The 17,779-nt window shown below is 40.3% G+C and overlaps 1 protein-coding gene across 1 annotated transcript; it reads left to right on the top strand.

Annotated features, from left to right (window-relative positions):
- Positions 1-2,939: 2,939 nt before the first annotated feature.
- Positions 2,940-17,779, top strand: LOC311050973 (asparaginyl-tRNA synthetase-like). Its single transcript, XM_084065268.1, has 14 exons — positions 2,940-3,208; positions 5,338-5,447; positions 8,214-8,334; positions 9,226-9,366; positions 10,290-10,370; positions 10,470-10,576; positions 11,965-12,097; positions 12,757-12,855; positions 13,919-13,956; positions 14,061-14,127; positions 14,730-14,867; positions 15,007-15,104; positions 17,188-17,214; positions 17,546-17,779. Exons 1-14 carry the CDS (start codon positions 3,080-3,082, stop codon positions 17,688-17,690), a joined length of 1,434 nt encoding a protein of 477 aa, XP_083921394.1. The 5' UTR covers positions 2,940-3,079; the 3' UTR covers positions 17,691-17,779.

Here is a 17,779-nt window from a genome sequence, read left to right as displayed (position 1 = left end):
CTTTGTCTCGCACGCTTAAAAATAGCAAATCTACGCCAAGATTTGTGTGACCTTGTAAATTGGCTATTTTCAGCAAGCGACATTTTAGTACAACGGAGTGATATAAGCATGGCTTCTCTCTCTGTGCTGCTAGCAGACTCACTGCAGAGCAGAAAAGCATAGCTGAATGAATAATCGTCTATGGCATCTTAATGCATGGCTGGCAGTATCAGATTGTCCTCACATACTAATAGGGTGTATATACACCTAGCATTGTGATCCTAATGAGGTTAATGCACAGCTGGATTCTCTGCTTGCACCCCCTCTCTCCCTCTCTCCTCCTCCATGCAAGATTAAACAGAGTGTGGGCTTCTCTCCTCCGCCTTAAGAGATACAGAGACAACATAACGTTGCTGTTGGGCAGAAAACTCGTATCTCCATATCCTAGATTGTTGTATCTTTTCATAATTGAAAGCCCTACTTGATCATACTACAACATCACACAAAAGTATGAAAAGTAGCTCAAAACAAGGCACGAAGCATTTTGTGTTTTGAGCTTGTAGATCTGCTACTTTTACAATTTTTGCATTTGAATCCTGAAAAGCAGTCTGGAAACCCATCGAGAAAAATTACGACAAGACACTTCTGCAGACCTAAAGTGGCCATATTTTCAAAAACCTTAATCACTGAAATCGTACAGAGAAATAGTCCACAGCCCTCCTCTGAGACACGGACCGAGTTGACAGAAATTGTATAATGAGCATTAGCAAGGACGAATTATATGAAGACAGGTTGAAAATGGGTGAAGTGGTCCTTTACAGTAAGTAGTAAATGTAGCCTACTTGGTTGCTTTACCACTGCTCTCTCATAAAGGAACAAAACTATATTCTAAAATGGTTACTGCATTTTGCATGACAATCTACAATACTTCGGTGGTTCTCAAACATGCTCATGTCAAGGACGCCTAAATTGATCATGTATTTGTCTGCAGACCTCCATCTGACAATATTTTGTACCAGGGACCCCCATAAGAGAAGATTTGCGTAAGCACTTTGATAATTATTCAAAATTCTTTCACAATTTTTCCGTTTTTGAATAGCCAAAGTATAAAACAGGGTTAAAGCGTAACTGTTTTAATGAATAAAATGTAATTTTGTCCAATCTGTATGATAGAGTATACGTTAAATATAACTTATATAATTGTGGTGGTTGTATTTTGTCTCCATGCTCTTCTATTGAGACATTTAGATCCTGTGTGACCTTGACCTTTGACACGATCCTGTTTCTAGTTTGACAAAAAAAATTGTGAACAAGCAGGCAGGCTCTATTAGCTCAATGGCAAAAAAATGTCAGAACTTGCACAGGTGACCCGGGTTCAAATCCTGGGTAGAAGAGGAAAGTTACATAGTGCAGCTTTAAATTGGTTAACCACTTAAACCCTATATGGTTGATCGGAGTCCCTCAGGGTTCTATCTATAGTGGTTTCTGTTTTCTGTTATTGTGGGGAAAGCTTTAGCTGAAAATAGCCGATAGACAAGCTCACAAGGCGTTGTGAGCTTGTCTATCTGCTATTTTCAGCTAATGCTTTCCCCACAATATGGACGCTGGGGGGGTTTAAGTGGTTAAACTGAATTTGATGCTATATCAACACATTTTGCTGGGGACCCCCTAGGACCCCTGGGGGTCCCCGGACCCCACTTTGAGAACCACTGATCTGGAGGAACTACTACTGGGCTACTTTAAAAAGCAATTTCCTCGCTTTATACCTAATATTTGGTGTGATTGAGTTGTTTGTTTTGTTTTCGTTATTTTTCAGCAAGGCTTTTGTTTTATTTATAATTTTATGTTGCATCTAATTGCATTGAATAATTCATTAGGCTGCCTCAGTCATTACCTCTAAAACAATCATTAGGCTGAAATGTAGATGTATCACTATTGCTTCTTTCTTTCTAGTGGCAGTTAATTTAATTGATCCATTTAAAGGATTTAGCTAGTGGCAATAACTATATTTCGCATATATGTTCTGTTTTACTGGACAAATATAAAAACTGATTAGCGCAGTGGTGTAAAGTAACTATAAGTACATGTACTCAAGTACTGTATTTAAGTACAATTTTAAAATATTTAGGTATTTTACTTTCTTCAGATCAGTATTTACAATTTTCAATACTTTTTTACCCCACTACATCATCAGAGAAAAATATTGTACTTTTACTCCACAAAAATTACATAATCCTTCTGCACAATGAGTATAACCTATACTTTTGCTTTGGGTACTTTGAATACATTTTGATGCCAATACTCTTGTAATTTCACTCAAGTACATTTTGAACTACTTGTAACAGAGTATATCTACAGCATGGGTCTTCAACAGGGGGTCCGGGACCCCTAGGGGGTCCTCAGAGCTACTATAGGGGGTCCACCAGGCGCCAAATCTTTGTGTGATAGGATTTAGTTTTTTTACATTAACCACTTGAACCCTAGAATTTTCTGAGGGGAACATTAGCCGAAAATAGCAGATCTACAAGCTCTCAATGCGCGCTGCGAGGCGTTGAGAGCTTGTAACTAAGTAAAAAAAACAACTTTAATTTGAAACACAATTTTATACAATATAGAATATGGGGGTCCCTGCTTCATCTCTCTCTCAGCTAGGGGGTCCTTGGCCTGAAAATGTTGAAGCTCTACAGTACATGATTGCCGCATTGATACTTTTACTTACGTAAAACATGTGAGTACTTCTTCCAGGCAGCACCGAATTGGGGAAAGATACTGTGGAAAGAGAGATGTGTTTGGAAATGGTCCAGAATTTGTAGTCTGCTGCACAAAAACTACAACTTCCAGGAGCGTTGAATACCTTGCTGCAAGAAACCCAAATACGATTGGTTGCTCGAGAACGACGTCACCGAATCGCACCAATCGCGTTGGGCCTAAACAGGAAGACAGTCATTCCGACACGAACCCCACGCTAGAGAGCAAGAGAGAGCTAAATGTGAAAGTCAGTCAGTTATTTATTGTTATTAATTGAGAACAATGAAAAGTGAATAGTTTACCAAGGCATACAATTGATACAAGGAGTCCGTTGTAGCAGCATTCTGACACAATGTTGCAGCGTGTAGCTAGAACATGTAACAGTGTGTCAGTGTGTGGTGTCATTAGACATTACTGTAAGAAGATCAGAGTGACTGAAGCACTGTCAGGGACAGCAGTGGGAACACACGTCAAAGTACAGGTACAGATCCCTTTGTGCTGGTGATGTATTAACCGTGTATGTGTTGTTTTTATGTAGCGTGTGAAACCCTAACCAGGCATGTCATCCTTCATCCATTGTCTCTGGATGTACTACTGTAGCATGATCCACTGTGTCTGTGGTTTACTCTGGTTAAGAATTTCTCTCAGTCCAGGTTTGCGATTGATATCTGCACACAGTGAAATGCTCAGAGTTCATCTATTCATTTAAACCTGCAATCTGTGAAGTTTCATGGCTTTCATGGCATGAATGAAGTTGTATTTAAAAATACATTAAACACATGCTTGCCTGAAAGCAAAGCATTTCAACTGGATTTGGGTTGTGTAGTTACCTTGCCAATATGTAACTCTAGGCTGGGATCAAGACTAATACTAATACTAATACCAATATCAAAATCGAGAAAATACATCTATGATGGTCTTGATCCAAGGCTAATGTAACTCCAAAGATTGCTGAGAACATCTCCAATATATAGTACCTTTTATTAGAAGGATAAACCCCTTGAGATGCATCATCTTATTTTCGAGGGGGTCTTTAGCACAAATGAACAAGGCATACAACACAATACACAAACAATACAACAACGTTTTCAGGCCAAGGACCCCCTAGCTGAGAGAGAGAGAGAGATGAAGCAGGGACCCCCTCTATATTGTCTCAGATTAAACTTTTTTTGTTTACTCTTTTTTTCTCCTCTACACCGCTGCGAGGCGTTGTGAGCTTGTAGATCGGCTATTTTTGGCTAAAGTTCTCCTTTAACCAAAAATGTTAAGGTAAAAAAAAAAACATATCACACAAAGATTTGGTGGTCCCACTGTAGTAACTCTGAGGACCCCCTAGGGGTCCCGGACCCCCTGTTGTTGAAGTACCCTGCTCTAAGTAGCACAATTCATATGGAGACATAGTCTGTTAATAAGAAAACTGATCATCCAAAAATATTCTCCTCAATGATTTACATTACGCAGAAGAAGTCTTTCTCTTCACTCTTTTAGTACATATTTGCACTGTTGATTCACTGTTTCATTGTGCAATGCTGGTCAGTGATAATCAATAATCAATGGAGCAACTATTTAAGACATCTTGCCAATATTTTGCGTTATATCATAGCAAGCTAACTACACAACCCAAACCTCTAAAAATGTTGATGAGCTTAACTTAGGTCTGTAACTCAAAGAGTGTACAAATGGAAGCAAATTGAACTTTATGGGTCCATTTGGTTCCATTTATATGCTCTCAGAGTTATGGGGGTCCTTGAAATAAAATAAAGTTTGAGAACCACTACACTAGAGCAAGGCTTAGGGTTCCCAAACTTTTCAGGCCGCGACACCCCAAAATAATCATATTTAAACAGGGGACTCCCCACCCTGACAAGTAATTGGCATTACATTTAGTTTGACTCGGTTCAACAGATAAATATTGTGGAAATAGCAGATCGCCTATTTTCACAATGTTTGCCTCTTACGTAATATTTGACAATTTGGCCAATTTTTTAATTGTAACATTAGAAAAGTGCAGATACCCTGTGTACACTTATACTGTTGAGTGAGAAAACAATGTTGCACATGAAGCTAATCATCTGGGGAGCCCCACAAATAATTTGCCAAAACCCCCAGTTTGGGAACCACTGCACTAGAGCAGGGGTCTACAACAGGGGGTCCGGGACCCCTAGGGGGTCCTCAGAGTTACTACAGGGGGTCCCCCTAATCTTTGTGTGATATGATTATTTGTTTTTACATTAACCACTTGAACCCTAGTATCCCTTTTTTGAGGAGAACTTTAGCCAAAAATAGCAGATCTACAAGCTTGTAGATCGGCTATTTTTGGCACAGAGTTATACAGTAGGTGTGTAGAGGGAAAAAAATAGCAGCAAAAGTTTATCTGAAACACAATTTTATACAATATAGAGGGGGGTCCCTGCTTCATCTCTCTCTCAGCTAGGGGGTCCTTGGCCTGAAAACGTTGAAGACCCCTGCACTAGAGAATAGAATTCACTTGGAAGTGCACGCCTACAAACCTGCTTATGACAGGTACAAGTGTGTGGAGTTGGGTTCTAACTTCTAATGTGTGGGTACAGTAGCATTAGCAATAATGATTGCGTTTTGTTTGAATTGCAGGGCTGGGTTCGGTCCGTCCGACCACAAAAGGATAACCTCTTCTTCCATGTGAGCGATGGGAGCACCTTGCAGCCTTTACAGGTTGTTGCCAGTCCTGAGCTGAATGACACGTAAGGACCCATATTATAGGGCTGGGCAATAGGCTCTATGCACAGCAGCCATATTGGAAAGAAATTGGGCCTCTTCTTACTTCCTTCACAGGTGTCACCAATGATACTAATGAAGGCTCTGTTCCATTCTGGTCAAACAGAGTCAGGGTGCTGATATTGTGCATGTTGGCTCACTGGAAACACTAGTGGGTCTCAAAGTGTAGCACAGTGGTTCTCAAACTCTTTCATTTCAAGGACCCCCATAACTCTGAGAGTGTACAAATGGTTTAATTTCAAGGACCCCCATAACTCTGAGAGTGTACAAATGGTTTCATTTGTACACTCTCAGAGTTATGGGGGTCCTTGAAATGAAAGAGTTTGAGAACCACTGTGCTACACTAAATGGAACAGAGCCTTCATTAGTATCATTGGTAACACCTGTGAAGGAAGCAAGGAAGAGGCCCAATTTCTGTCCAATATGGCTGCTGTGCATAGAGCCTATTAACCTTTTAAGACCGGGAAAGCATCTGTGTGATTTTTTTGTATTTCTTTGGCTATTCAAAAATAGCTGATATACAAGGACGAGCTTCTGGATCTGCTATTTTTGAAAAATCGTGAAAATGTGTGCAAATCTTTTTTTTTTTAAAGCAATCATTTTTTAACTCAAATCTTTGATTCTTGGGGGTGCCTTGAACTAAATATTTTGAGATGGGGGGGTCGGCGGCCGAATACATATAATGTTGGGTGGGTCCTTGACATTAAAAAAGTTTTGAGTTTAAAAAAAAAACAACTGTTAGAATTTAGAATCGGCCTCAGGTCTTAACCCATTAAGACCTGGAACTTTGTCATTTTTAGATTTGAGCTAAAAAAGCATCATTTTACACTTTGGGCTATTCAAAAATAGCAGATCTACAAGCTCATAGCGTGGCACCGAGTGCCGCGCTATGAGCTTGTAGATCTGCTATTTTTGAAAAATCATGAAAATGTGCGCAAATCCTCTGAATATTTATATTTTTAAAGCGAACATTTTTAACTCAAATCTTTGCTTCTGGGGGTCCCTGGAAAAAAATATTTTGATGGGGGTCTTTGGCCAAATACATATCATTTTTGGGGGTTCTTGACATGAAAAAGATTGAGCACCACTGATATAGAAACATACGTTTTTCAGAAAACTGTTGAGATTTAGGAGACGTGTAGAATCGGCTTCAGGTCTCAATGGGTTAATGGGTTAACCCACATTTAGAACCAATAACTGACTAAATTAAAAGGCCCATACATACTTTAGACAGACTTTCCCAACTATAGTTGGGAAAGTCTGGACGTCTGGAGGTGCACAGGTTCAGAGGAAAAGTTCTGGGACCGCCCCTTCCGAAGCTTGGAATGACGATCAATTTGTAGTTATTTCACGTCGGAAGGAGGCTGTGCTTTAAAGCAGTGGTTTTCAACCAGTGGTCCGGGGACCACCAGTGGTCCCTGAGGGAGTACCAGGGGGTCCCCAGCAAAATTAGTTAATAGCGTCACAATCATTTTTAACCACTTAGCTTTGGCTATTCAAAAATAGCAGATCTACAAGCTCATAGCGCGGCACCGAGTGCCGCGCTATGAGCTTGTAGATCTGCTATTTTTGAAAAACCTTGAAAAAGTGTGCATATCTTTGAATATTTATATTTTTTAAAGCGAAAATTAACTGATATCTTTGCTTCTGGGGGTCCCTGGCACAAAACATTTTCAGATGGGGGTCCGCGGCCAAATGTACATCAATTTAGGGGTCCTTGGCATGAAAAAGGTTGAAAACCACTGCTTTAAAGGTTTCACGACATTCAGTTTTACAACACATTAAAAGTCTTTGTCATGGTCCTTCAAACGTGCATAAAAAGTTTTAACTGAAAATTCCACTCTAGTGAAGTGAGCCATTGCAGGTGTTTTTCTCTCACATTTCTAAAGCCTTTTCAACTGCAATGAAAAAATAAATCTTTGCCTGTCAATCATCACCTCTGCTCCCCCCCCCCCCCCCCCCCCCCAAAGGAAAGGATAGGGGAGGGGAGGGGCGAGGAGGGGAGTGGGCGGGATTAATGGCCTGTGACTTTTGGGTGTAATTGAGGTCATAAAACCCCCCAAAAACATTAAAAAAGTGAAAATGAATGTCATAGAACCTTTAATCTTGGATTAATCCAGCAGCAGTTTTTTTCTTTTTCTTATATAATCGACACGAAAAAAAAATCTATTTGATTAGTCTGTACACTTTAAATGAGTACCGGTAGTTCACCCAACAAATGATTTTCTATCAATTACACACCCCATGAAGCATTGAATTCATGGGGATCTTTTAGTTTTGGTCGCATTCCTAAGCCAATAATTTGTTTACCGGCGGAAAGATGCTAATGTATCCGGTAGGAGACACAAAGGAGACTCTTTGAGTCTCCTACCGTAGACTAAACAGCCGGTCATCAAATTATTGGCTTAGGAATGCGACCAAAACTAAAAAATCTCCATGAATTCAATGCTTCATGGGTTGTGTAATTGATAGAAAATAAGTCATTTTTTGGTTGAGCCACTCCTTTAACACTTATCTGTACAATGGTGGCGCACAAAAAATATCCACTCTTTTCTGCATGTCGTTATAGTGCTCCCGTCCAAGCACTATAATAACGATGATTGGCGTGACACAGTTCTACATGAATAAAGTATAAAATAAGGCTTAAGTGGTTGTAATCGTAGCGTTTTGCATTGTACAGTTTGCTTTTTAGAGTATGAAGTACATTGTCATTTTGTGCTTGCTTCATCAAGGCTGCTGACCTTTGGGAGTGCTGTGGAAGTCACTGGCAGCCTGGTCAAAAGTCCAAGCAGAAAGCAGCCCGTTGAGCTTCAGGCAGACCACATCCGAGTGGTGGGGGAGTGCAACCCAGTGGTAAATACAGCACTTCTCTCTTCATCCATTAAAGGGGCTACACCATGAATGTAAAAAAATATATATTATATATAAATATTGCCCCCTAATACGTATTAAACAGGTTGTAAGCCTAAAAAACATCCAGATATTTTTTCTCACAATCTGACTGTCTGTCATTCCAAGCTTTTTCAGCTGCAATACCAAAACGTCCTTTTGGGCAGAGGGGTGCTACTGAGCAATTCTGTCTGTCAATCATCTAATAGGGGGTCCGGGACCCCTAGGGGGTCCTCAGAGTTACTGCAGGGGGTCCGCCAAATCTTTGTGTGAAATGTTTTTTTTTTTTTTTTACATTAACCACTTGAACCCTAGTATCCCTTTTCTTAGGAGAACTTTAGCCAAAAATAGCAGATCTACAAGCTCACAGCGCCTCGCGCTGCGAGGCGTTGTGGGCTTGTAGATCGGCTATTTTTATCAAAGAGGTGTAGGTTTAGAGGGGAAAAAAAGCAGACCAAGTAAAAAGAAAAAAACATTTAATCTGAAACACAATTTTAAGCAATATAGAGGGGGTCCCTGCTTCCGTCTCTTTCTCAGCGAGGGGGTCCTTGGCCTGAAAACGTTGTAGACCCCTGATTTAGTCACACGCTCTTGTTAATACTTTTCATTGGTTAAATATTTATAAAGCCCACAAAATCTTTCTAATGTAACAACGTATTGTGAGCTCGCAGATCGTGTAACATTCTTGTATGACGAATGGGCGTTGACTTACAAAAGAAACATAAAAAGTTGAAGTATATACAACAAGGTTTCTGCTCGACAGCGACGATATGGAATTTACTAATCATGTGTTGTTTTTGTCTGTACATTTGCCTTATGCCAATGACTTTATGTTGCCACTTCCTCTGGTTGCAGGAATTCCCCTTCAAAATCAAAGAGAGGCACAGTCTCGAGTATATTCGCCAGTTTCCTCATCTTAGATGTAGAACAAACGTCTTCAGTGCTTTGCTAAGAATACGAAGTGAAGCCACCGCAGCAATACAGTCCTATTTCAGGGTGAGGATTCAGAACTAGGAACATGTATGTTGTTATGTACTTACTGTATGTTGTTAACCCATTCAGTCCGGTTACGCATCTCGTGTCATTTTAGATTTCTTTGGACTATTCAAAAATAGCGGATATAGATCTGCAATTCTTTTTTCTTAATCGTGAAAATGTGTGCAAATCATTGAATATATATTCTTTAAAGAGAACATTTGTAACTCAAATCTTTGCTTCTGGGGGAGGTCCCTAGAACACAATATTCTTGTGAATGTAGGAAGAAAAAAAAAATAAAAAAGAAAAAAAAAAATATATATATATATATTTAAGGATTTGCACAAATTTTCAGATCTACAAGCTCATAGCGCGGCACCTGGTGCCGCGCTATGAGCTTGTATATCTGCTTTTTTTGAATAGCCAAAGAAATCTAAAATGACACGAGATGCGTTCCCCGGATTGAATGGGTTAAAGGCAGAGTATATAACTTTGTCCTGTGTTTACATAACAGAATAATAAATGCACATTTTTTGACCAATAATTTCCCTCTATAGAAGCAGTTATTACCCACTGGAGTAGTGTTGTGGTGTTTACCTGCATAAACACACTGACCTCTCTCGCTATATTTTCACTGTTAGTTTTGGTAGACGGGGATGTTTTTGGGTTACCAAAACAAACGGTGAAAACACAAAATTAAAGAGAGGGCAATGTGTTTTTGCAGGTGAACACCACCACTCTACTCCAGTGGCCGATGGGTAAAAAAAATGATGTATTGTTTTGTAAACACAGGGCAAAGTGATATACTATGCCTTTAACACAAGCGAGCACAGTGCAATGATAACCCAACATTAAACTGGACGATCCAGAACATTCAGACAGCAGGCAATGCTCATTTTGCAGAATGTAATGGATGACTCATTCCCTTTCCTCTGATTTTGCAGGAAAATGGCTTTGTACAAATTCACACTCCAGTGATTACATCGAATGACTGTGAAGGGGCAGGAGAGCTTTTTAAAGTCGAGGTGTGTCTCTACATAAGTGTTTTTTGTAATTGCACCGCTTCAACGTAGCATTTTTCTGAAATGTCCTTGATGCACGGCATGTGTGCTCTTATACCTCAGCACTCTGGACCTGTCCCGGAGAAGGAAGGGGAGGGCGATGGCCACTTCTTCTCTGTCCCAGCCTTTCTGACTGTGTCTGGACAGTTGCACTTGGAGGTGATGTCAGGGTGAGAGCAGCTCTACACGTTGGCCATTTAGCCGTTAACCCATTAAGACCTGGAACTGTGTCATTTTTAGATTTGAGCTAAAAAGCATTATTTTACACTTTGGGCTATTCAAAAATAGCAGATATACAAGCTCATAGCGCGGCACCGAGTGCCGCGCTACGAGCTTGTAGATCTGCTATTTTTTAAAACTCGTGAAAATGTGTGCAAATCTTTGAATATATATATATTTTTAAAGCGAACATTTTTAACTCAAATCGTTGCCTCTGGGGGTCCCTGGAACAAAATATTTTGATGGGGGTCCGCGGCCAAATACATATAATTTTGGGGGTCCTTGACATGAAAAAGATTGAGCACCACTGATATAGAAACATACGTTTTTCAGAATACTGTTGAGATTTAGGAGACATGTAGAATCGGCTTCAGGTCTCAATGGGTTAACTGACGACTCACCTCTTCAGACTCCACCTTAGCCCGTGGCACTTGCCCTAGCCTTGACGACCTTGCAGGCTTATGCAAAGGTTCAAATTTAATTTGGATACCATGTTATGTAGACAGATGCCGGGTTCATTTGTTGACCTGGCATTCTATAGTTTGTATAGTTATTTATATTTTGATATTATACTGTTTAGACTGATGATAGGTTCCTGGTTTTACCGATGCTCCTAGATAACCATTTCTATGCATTTGATGTATTACCTTGTGAATAAGCTTAAAACTCTTAATATGCCACTTTTGTTAACCACTTGCACCCCAGCATTCATATTCTGAGGGGAGCATTAGCCAAAAAATATTATATATCATATCGTTTTTGGTGAATAGATTTGGTGACTGTAGACGGGGAAAAAAGTGGTCCAAGTACAGAGCCAACTCAGGTCTAGACTCTAGTGTAGGTCTAGTGTATGACGAAGGACAATTTCCCCATACAGTATATAAAAAAAAATCTTCTCCATACGATCATTGTGAGCGTCATTTATTGCGATAAACGATAATAATGATTATTGTCCCATCCCAAGTCACCTAACATATATTTTTTTCCTGCAAATGCATTGACTTATGATATGCTGTAATACCTTATTCTACTTGATCACAATTCATAATTTGTCTTGTAAGGTTGGTGCATTATACTGAACAATGTCAATATTACAAAAAATATTTACACACTAAGTTCTCAAGAGTATTGATGAAGATAGTTCTATTCGCAATATAGAGGCTAATGGATTTAAATAAATAAATAAGTAAGTAAATATGAATTATTACAATGTACACAGGAGGTAAACAAAAAAGTGAAAGAGATGAACACACACACACACACACACACACACACACACACACACACACACACTCATGCAACATTTGTCATTCTGGCCTGTTCCTCTTATATCTCGCAGGGCTTTTCCTGGAGTCTACACATTTGGGCCAACGTTCCGCGCAGAGAACTCCCAGAGCAGGCGTCACCTGGCTGAGTTCTACATGGTGGAGGCCGAGGTCTCCTTCACTCAGTCCTTGGAGGATCTCAGCAAGGCACGTCATTGTCCTTGACCTCTGTGTGTTCAACACAGTGATAACAGTGCATCAAGTTCATTGTTGCCGGGTTTTGGGAAAGAAACAAGCAACCAGGTCTGTGCAAAAAAGGGCAGAAGAAGCGACTAATAGGCCACATGAGCACTTCAAAGCTATATGCGTTGCCTATTTGAAAATAGCCGATCTACAAGCTCACAACGCGTCGCAATGCGGCGCGTTGTGAGCTTGTAGATCTGGAATTTGTTTTTATCTTGGGTGAAAAAATTGCAAAATGTGGAATATTTTTTGAAACATTTGAACACAAATCTGGAACGGGTGTCCCTGGCACAAATTATAATTTCAGATGGGGGACCGTGGACAAATGCACATTAATTTGGGGGTCCTTGAGAAGCACTGGTTTAAACAATAATCAAACGTGATTGCAAGCAAGGCCAAATAAGCAACTGCACTTTAGAAACAAGCCCCCCCCCCCCAAAAAAAAAACACAACCCACAATTACCAATATTTACAATCAACTTTACAGAAAAACAAGCCCAAAGTCGCTTATAGCAATAAGCAGACCTGGCAACACTGGTCAAGTTCATTTCACAAGCTATTTTTTTTTCTTTTTTGCGCACATCACCAATCTAAAACTCTGCTGGGGCCATATGCTTCCCTAGGTCATGGAGGACATGTTCAAGTCTGCCACGGAACACGTCTTGGCCCGCTGTGCGGAGGACGTGCATTTATTTCACAAGCACGTAGCCGTCGGACACAGGGTGAGTGTTGGAGGACGTTCACAGAAACTAAACTGGAAACTGCTGATTTACAAGTTCTTGCTGTGCAGGGGGTGGCCGTGCTCTCCAAAAGTTCTGAGGGGGGCCGCGGGTTCTCACAAACATGACCCACAATCAGCGGTGTGAAGTAACTAAGTACATTTACTCAAGCACCGTACTTAAGTACTTTTGTACATGAGTACTTTTGCTTTCAGTACGGTACTTAAGTGTATTTTTAATGCAAATCCTTTTGTACTTTTACTCAAGTGCATTTTGAATACTGGACTTTTTACGTGTAACAGAGTATTTCTACATTGTGGTATTGGTACTTTTACTTGGAAGTACAAAATGTGAGTACTTCTTCCACCACTGCCCACACAATGCAAATCTGTGGAGATCATAGATAGCCAAACCGCGCACAGCAGGGGACTTTCCAACTTTTGAGATAGCTACATTATTTTTCAGAAGTTTGGGAGTCCACAATCTGAGCAAATTGCCATCGAAATGTACTTTTGTATGTATTTTTGCATAATTGTCATAATCGTCATAATCAATTCCATGTTAAAAAATGTCATATATTTTCAAAAAATGTCAAAAATAGTGGAAATAGCCGATCTATAACCTCAAAACGCGTCGATGCGACGCGTTTTGAGGTTATAGATCGGCTATTTCCACTATTAATGTTTATTTTTAAGTATAAAGTAATTAAATATGTGTTATTTGTCATATCTGCCATTTGCAACTTTTGTCATTTTTATTCATAATGTTCCATTACGAATGGAAAATATTTCAACGACAGAAACACGATCTAATCGCAATTATTTGAGCGATAATTAATTGTCAACTTAAATTTTTAATCGTGACAGCCCTGCAACTGAGAAGCTATGAAACATTACTTTTACAGAATATATGAGAAACATTTGATATGAGATATCTGGAGCAAACGCATACCCTGTCTCTGTTATTTAGAATGCAGAGTCCGTTCAATCAAAGTCATGTTATAGCACACTGTGACAGTAAAATCCTCATTGCTTATAGCATTTCTCCTTTGTCTGTGTCGTCTAAGGAAAAAGTAGATGCCATGCTGACCAGGAAATTCAACGTGTAAGTGTTTTTTATCAATGTATAAGAGTCATCATAAACAGAACAATACAGACTGTAATCGGCCATCACAGGACCTTGACTGAGCAATATCATTCCAATCTTAGGATTTCCTACACTGAGGCAATAGATGTTTTGAACCGAAGCCCTCAGAAATTTACCTTCAAAACAGATGTAAGTGATATTGATTGTTTGTTGTTCTCTCTCTCTCACACACACACACACACACACACACACACACACACACACACACACACACACACACACACTCTCATATTACCTTTTTTGAGTTTCTTTTCTAAGCTCACTGTAATTCCCTTGTTACTGAATCCATTAGGCTTGAAAACATTGTCTAAAACCACCCAGCAGAAACTGATTATATATATATATATGTATGTATGTATCTGTGTGTGTGCAATGTGTGTGTGTATATATATACACACACACACACACACACACACACACACACACACACACACACACACACACACACACACACACACACACACACACACACACACACACACAGTATACCTTTATATAATATAAATTGACTAGAAGTCAGCGAATTGACACAGCCGCTTTAAGTTTTGAGCCTACAGTACATGCTTAAGTCTGTAAAGGCTTAACATTGTAATGTAAATGTGACGTCGTCTTTCTTATAGCACTATCTGTGAACACTTATCGTTGTAATCTACAGAGTACTCCAGTTATCTACATAACACAGTCTCTCACACTTCAGATGATCTTGACCTTGTTGACCTCTGTTCCAACAGTGGGGCTGTGACCTTCAGACGGAACATGAGAAGTATCTGGTGAACCATTGTGGCAACATCCCCCTGTTTGTCACTGATTACCCTTATGACCTGAAGCCCTTTTATGCAAGAGACAACCAGGATCATCCCCGGCATACAGTAAGCCCTATTGACGTAGTTAAGATGCAGAGTGTGGATCAATGATTTACCCGTTCAATTCATCCTGGTAAATGCCGGTTAGATTATCGTGAATGTTTGCATATCTTAGCCCGGCTCCCGATTGTTCTTTGTCTTCCAGGCTGCCGCTGTGGACCTTCTGGTTCCAGGCGTAGGAGAGCTTTGCGGAGGCTCTCTAAGGGAGGAGAGACTGGATCTGCTTGGGGCCAGGCTGGCACAGTAAGCACTCATGTCTTATGCTCCAAAATGAAATACAGATTTGGTGTTGTCATGTATCTGTTCCTCACGGGGTTAAAGTATTTCATCCGTTTAAGACGTTTTAGTGTAAACAGCTCCTCGGGTGAGGAGAGGAGAGCAATATCACCAAGCTACAACAAGCACGCACATACACATACACAGAGGTCTCCTTTAGATCAGTGGTTCTCAAACTTTTTCATGTCAAGGACCCCCAAATTGACACTTATTAGCCCGCGGACCCCCATTTGAAAAGATATGCCAGGGACCCCAATAAAAGAAGGTTTATACGGCTTTCTAGCAGTGATTCTCAAACATTTTAATTTCAAGGACACCCAGTTTGATATGTATTAGCCTACGGACCCCCATTTAATGGCATTTATACCTCTGGGACCCGAATTTATATTATAAAATCAATGTTAATGTAACTCTGAGAGTGTACAAATGGAACCAAATGGACCCGTTAGGGTCCATTTGGTTCCATTTGTACACTCTCAGAGTTACAGAACCATAAGGTTCCCTAAGGTTGGTTCCTATCCATCATTTAGCTGGGGACCCCCTGGAACAGCCTCAAGTACCCCTGGGGGTCCCCGTACCCCACTTTGAGAACCAATGCTTTAGATATATAACACACGCACGCACGCACTCACACACACACACACACACACACACACACACACACACACACACACACACACACACACACACACACACACACACACACACACACACACACACACACACACACACGCATAGAGACAGGTCTCCCTTAATTATGTGAAACCCAGCTTCCTTCCGTAAAAACAACCACTGCATGACAGTCACTATACTATTTGATGACTGTTTGAACTGTCTTGAAGTGCATCAGGAAAGTGAGTACACAGCTTGAGAAGCTGCTGTGTTGCCTGCTCACTATGCCATTTTGAGCATCCAGTTCCCTTCACTCTTCTTAATAAAGCAGATGCTTCTCTTCTTCAAAAATCAATTTCTCCTCATCCATGTTGTAATCATAATCTCCGTATTCCAGGAATGGGTCGCAAAGTAGCGTACAGATCTCAACCAATACAAAGTGTTTGGGTTTTGTCCGTGTTAACTCATTCAGGTAGAGACACAGCGAACAAATATTTGGGTCAACAACATCACCTCTCAGTCCGCTGTCAGTCGCGGCCGGTCGGGATAGTCTGTTTGAAACAAATGCTTTTTGATAACTTTCTCACTCGCTTGCATCACTGTACGTCATATGCAGGTGTTAAAGATCTCGTGTGCAAATTGAACTTTTTGCCTAAGGGTGGTGGTGCTAGAGGTTCATCCTCTGGGTACATGGGAATTCCTCTGCACACTTCTAGTATTTGTCACGACCACTCACTCACGACCACTCGACAATAATCGATAAAGATGCGTACACAATTCACACTTTGTCTGGTCTAATGTTTGCAAGCATTGGAGGGCACATTGTGACATTTCAGAAGAAGGTCTCAGTGTCTCTTTGTGCATTGGAATGTCACAACAGGGCTGCTGTTATCTTTTCTTCACAAACACCTGGTTTCACCAGCATAATATCTATTGCCATATAAGGCTTATTGTTATATCTTGACCTTGCTGCACGGTAGCCTCAAAAGAACTGAATTCTCCATGTTCACACAAGATAAAGTGAGCACTTCTGTAACTGGGCAAAGACTCATTGTCTGCAAAAACAACATGTTTTGCACAACAAATAATTTGTACGGTACAGTGTAATTTTCCATCGCACATGAAGGTGTGATGCATTATACAGCAACCCAGGCGGTAGTTTTTGAGATATGTTTGAGACCAAAGTCTTGATTTCCATATTCATATTAAATATGGCTGTCACATACAGTGCAAGAAAGTATGCACTCGGGTGACACAAAAACATTATGGCAACTCAAATAGCAAACAAACAGTATTGAGAAATGTTTTAGTAAACCTTTGGCTAAACGTAAAGTAATTGCTATATTTGATACGAATCATAATTAATGTACAGTGCATGAAGAAGTGTTTAAAACAGAAAGTTGTGTCTAATACAGCTTTTTTCTTTTTTCTTTTTCAGAGCTGGACTAGAAGACACATATCAATGGTGAAACATTTTACTTATCGTCTCTGTCGGGTGGAAACCTCACATGTCCAAAGCGGTTACTTTTCAGGATTCAAACGGCAGAAGTAGCAGATCTACAAGCTCGAAACGCGTCGCTTCGCGCCGCGTTTCGAGCTTGCAGATCTGCTACTTTTGATACTTTTGTGTGACGCTGTAGTGCGATCAAGTACGGCGTTAATTTACGAAAAAACACCAACAGTTAGAATATGGAGATAGGAGGTTTCTGGCCGACATCAACGTGATCGTGTGTTAGCTCCATGTGAATCGGGTCTGGTGTTAACTTTGGACTGATAATAATCACTGCATCTTTCAGGTATCTGGATCTGCGGCGCTTTGGCTCTGTCCCTCACGGTGGATTCGGGATGGGATTCGAGCGGTACTTGCAGTGCATCTTAGGGGTCGACAACATCAAGGATGTGATCCCCTTTCCTCGATTCTCCCATTCATGCCTTCTGTGAAAACATACACTTTGCAACTCCATATTATTAGAGCTGTTGTTGGTCTTTTGTTACTGTGTTACTTGAAATAAAACCTTGAATGATATTAA

The sequence above is a fragment of the Gymnoscopelus microlampas genome (assembly GCF_963454915.1).
Source record: "Gymnoscopelus microlampas genome assembly, chromosome: 8".
Lineage (NCBI taxonomy): Eukaryota > Metazoa > Chordata > Actinopteri > Myctophiformes > Myctophidae > Gymnoscopelus > Gymnoscopelus microlampas.
The sequence above is the reverse complement of the archived record's forward strand: the minus strand, read 5'-3'. Positions and strand labels throughout refer to the sequence as shown.